The sequence below is a fragment of the Pyricularia grisea genome (genome assembly GCF_004355905.1).
Source record: "Pyricularia grisea strain NI907 chromosome Unknown Pyricularia_grisea_NI907_Scaffold_32, whole genome shotgun sequence".
Lineage (NCBI taxonomy): Eukaryota > Fungi > Ascomycota > Sordariomycetes > Magnaporthales > Pyriculariaceae > Pyricularia > Pyricularia grisea.
Window position 1 is genome coordinate 1 of NW_022156744.1, and position 2198 is coordinate 2198.

A 2198-nucleotide genomic window follows, 5' to 3' on the forward strand; every position below is an offset into this window, starting at 1 on the left:
TGGGTACTTTTTGGGTGGAGTTTTCGGCCAAGTCAGACGGAGCGCATGAATCAGCCAAACCCACAAAACCACAACAGCCACAACAGCCATCTCGATAGGCACTTCGTGCTTTAGTCTCGTCAGCGAGTAGGCTACTGGGGGAGACAACTCCCTCCCTTAATTATAGAAACGGTGAAACGTTTATCATTAAGTTTATCTTGGCAGGTTGAGCTGTATCCGATTTGGCCCATCATCGCGTTGATCCTTTTTTGTCTTTTTGGCTATGGAGTGAGCTGATTGTGGTGTATCACGAGATTAGGAGCTTCTTCTCTGGTGATGACTTTGAAACAGAGATATTTCAAGCCAAGGGTAACTAGGTCATTAATCATGACTGCTGGCGGTGGTAATGATGACGCTTTGTGCAGACTGGGGCAGCGAAGTCGGCATTTCTAGGCCGGACGAAAAATATCTGAGGCCTCAAATGATGATGTTCTGGCAATGACTACCACCTGTAGTTGTCACCGTGCCGTATCATCCCCGTCCATCTACGGACCCTTAGATGCCTCCGCTCCCCTTGCCGCCTTTAAGCGAGAAACGCACATGAAGGTGTGGTCGAGGGGGTGCGATCGAGAAGATGCAGCCTGTTCTGATGCCTCCAGGATTGTCTCGAGAGATGTGCAGGATATTGGCGAGAGTCCTTCTCGAATGCTGGCCTACATACTCATGTTAAATGGCAGCTTGTAGGACACGAAAACAGTATAACTGAGCGCGCGTGTTCAGCTGGCCAAACAAGTCAGAAATATAAAACAGTATCTGTGAGCCTTGTCGCTATTGATGTGCCGAAAACCACTGCTCAGAAGATCACTTGCAGATCCTGCGCGACATATAAAGCAGTTATTATTTATCTAACTCCCTGTCCACTCAGTCGATAGACAACCAAAACAATGCGCCACCCGCAAGTAACACAAATAATGCCCAATCGATTTGAAAAACGAACGGTAAACAAGGAGGCCTCCATAAAGTAGAAACTGTGTAACTCACAAGCCTCCGTGATAGATGCAGTCCAGGCCCCCTCTCTCTCCTAAGATGATCCACTCTAAATAATTGCCTCCTCCTCTACGCGTGTTGAGTGCTGTTCTATGTATCCAAATAAACCCGTCGATCAGTCGCGTCTTATGGTTGGTCGTTCTTGTCTTTGTCTTGAGAGGTAAGGGTAGTGGAGGCGTCGTCGTGAACGCCAGTGCTTTTCTGAACTCTGATTGTAAATTCCAAAATCGTTACGGCTGCCAGCTTCCAACTTAGGGATGTGATACAAGACCGCGACCAGTGGCAATCGGCTTCATTTGGACGCAAACGCGAACGTGATATATCATTACGCGCCAAAAACCTTGCTGAAGCGTGTCCATCTGGCGTCAGGAGGTACCTAGCACGTCACGCGTACGAGCTTACGGTCATTTTCGTGGCAATCTTAGCTAAAGACGCTTGAAAAGGTGGAATGCGCTTGCCTGTGGAAACCTATTCCCATAGTTCTGCCAGGATGTATTTAAATCCGTTCCTTTAACCTTCGGCACTATGTTGGAAACCATTCAGCTTCTCGGTTGCTCACAACAAAGCTCTCCCGCTGAATACACAGCCATTTTTAACAGCATGGATCATGCAACATATACCGCGTACTATGGCGTCGACCATTCCTATGCTGGAGACCTTACCGGACAGGCAACCGAAGCCGATGATCTACTTGATCCTTTGTTGAGAGAATATCTTCCTTCGTCATCAAGACTACTCTTCGACCCAACTGGGCAGAGTCAGAGCTCTAGGCCTTCTATGGCTCGTGCACAGACCCCCATCTCCCTGGCAGAAGAGAAAGTCGGATACCCCGGTCCAAGGAACCATACTTTGCATGATAGGTCGTCATCCAGGACTAGAGGTACTAGAAAATGATCGATGTTTCTGTCGACGGGTCTGGGTCAGACTGAGCGACGGCTCTGGCCGTGGACTGCTCATGACAGCTGGGATTACAACATGCGTTCAGCTCGGTAATTAGGTCACGTTCTTCATCACATGACTTGTGGCTGTATTCTTATCAATGCATACTAGGACAGAAGCACGATAAACCAACACTCCCCATATTTTCAGAATGGAGCTACAGCAGCGGCTGTAAGTTCAACCCCTAGGTCAGCCAAACAAGCTTTTGTGAAACATAGATGCTTTGCAATGCT

General features: G+C 48.1%; 1 protein-coding gene across 1 annotated transcript; it reads left to right on the plus strand.

Annotated features, from left to right (window-relative positions):
* Positions 1 to 1584: 1584 nt before the first annotated feature.
* PgNI_12592 (uncharacterized protein) lies at positions 1585 to 2135 on the plus strand. Its single transcript, XM_031132538.1, has one exon. It carries the CDS (start codon positions 1627 to 1629, stop codon positions 1918 to 1920), a length of 294 nt encoding a protein of 97 aa, XP_030975949.1. The 5' UTR covers positions 1585 to 1626; the 3' UTR covers positions 1921 to 2135.
* The last annotated feature ends 63 nt before the right edge of the window (positions 2136 to 2198 follow it).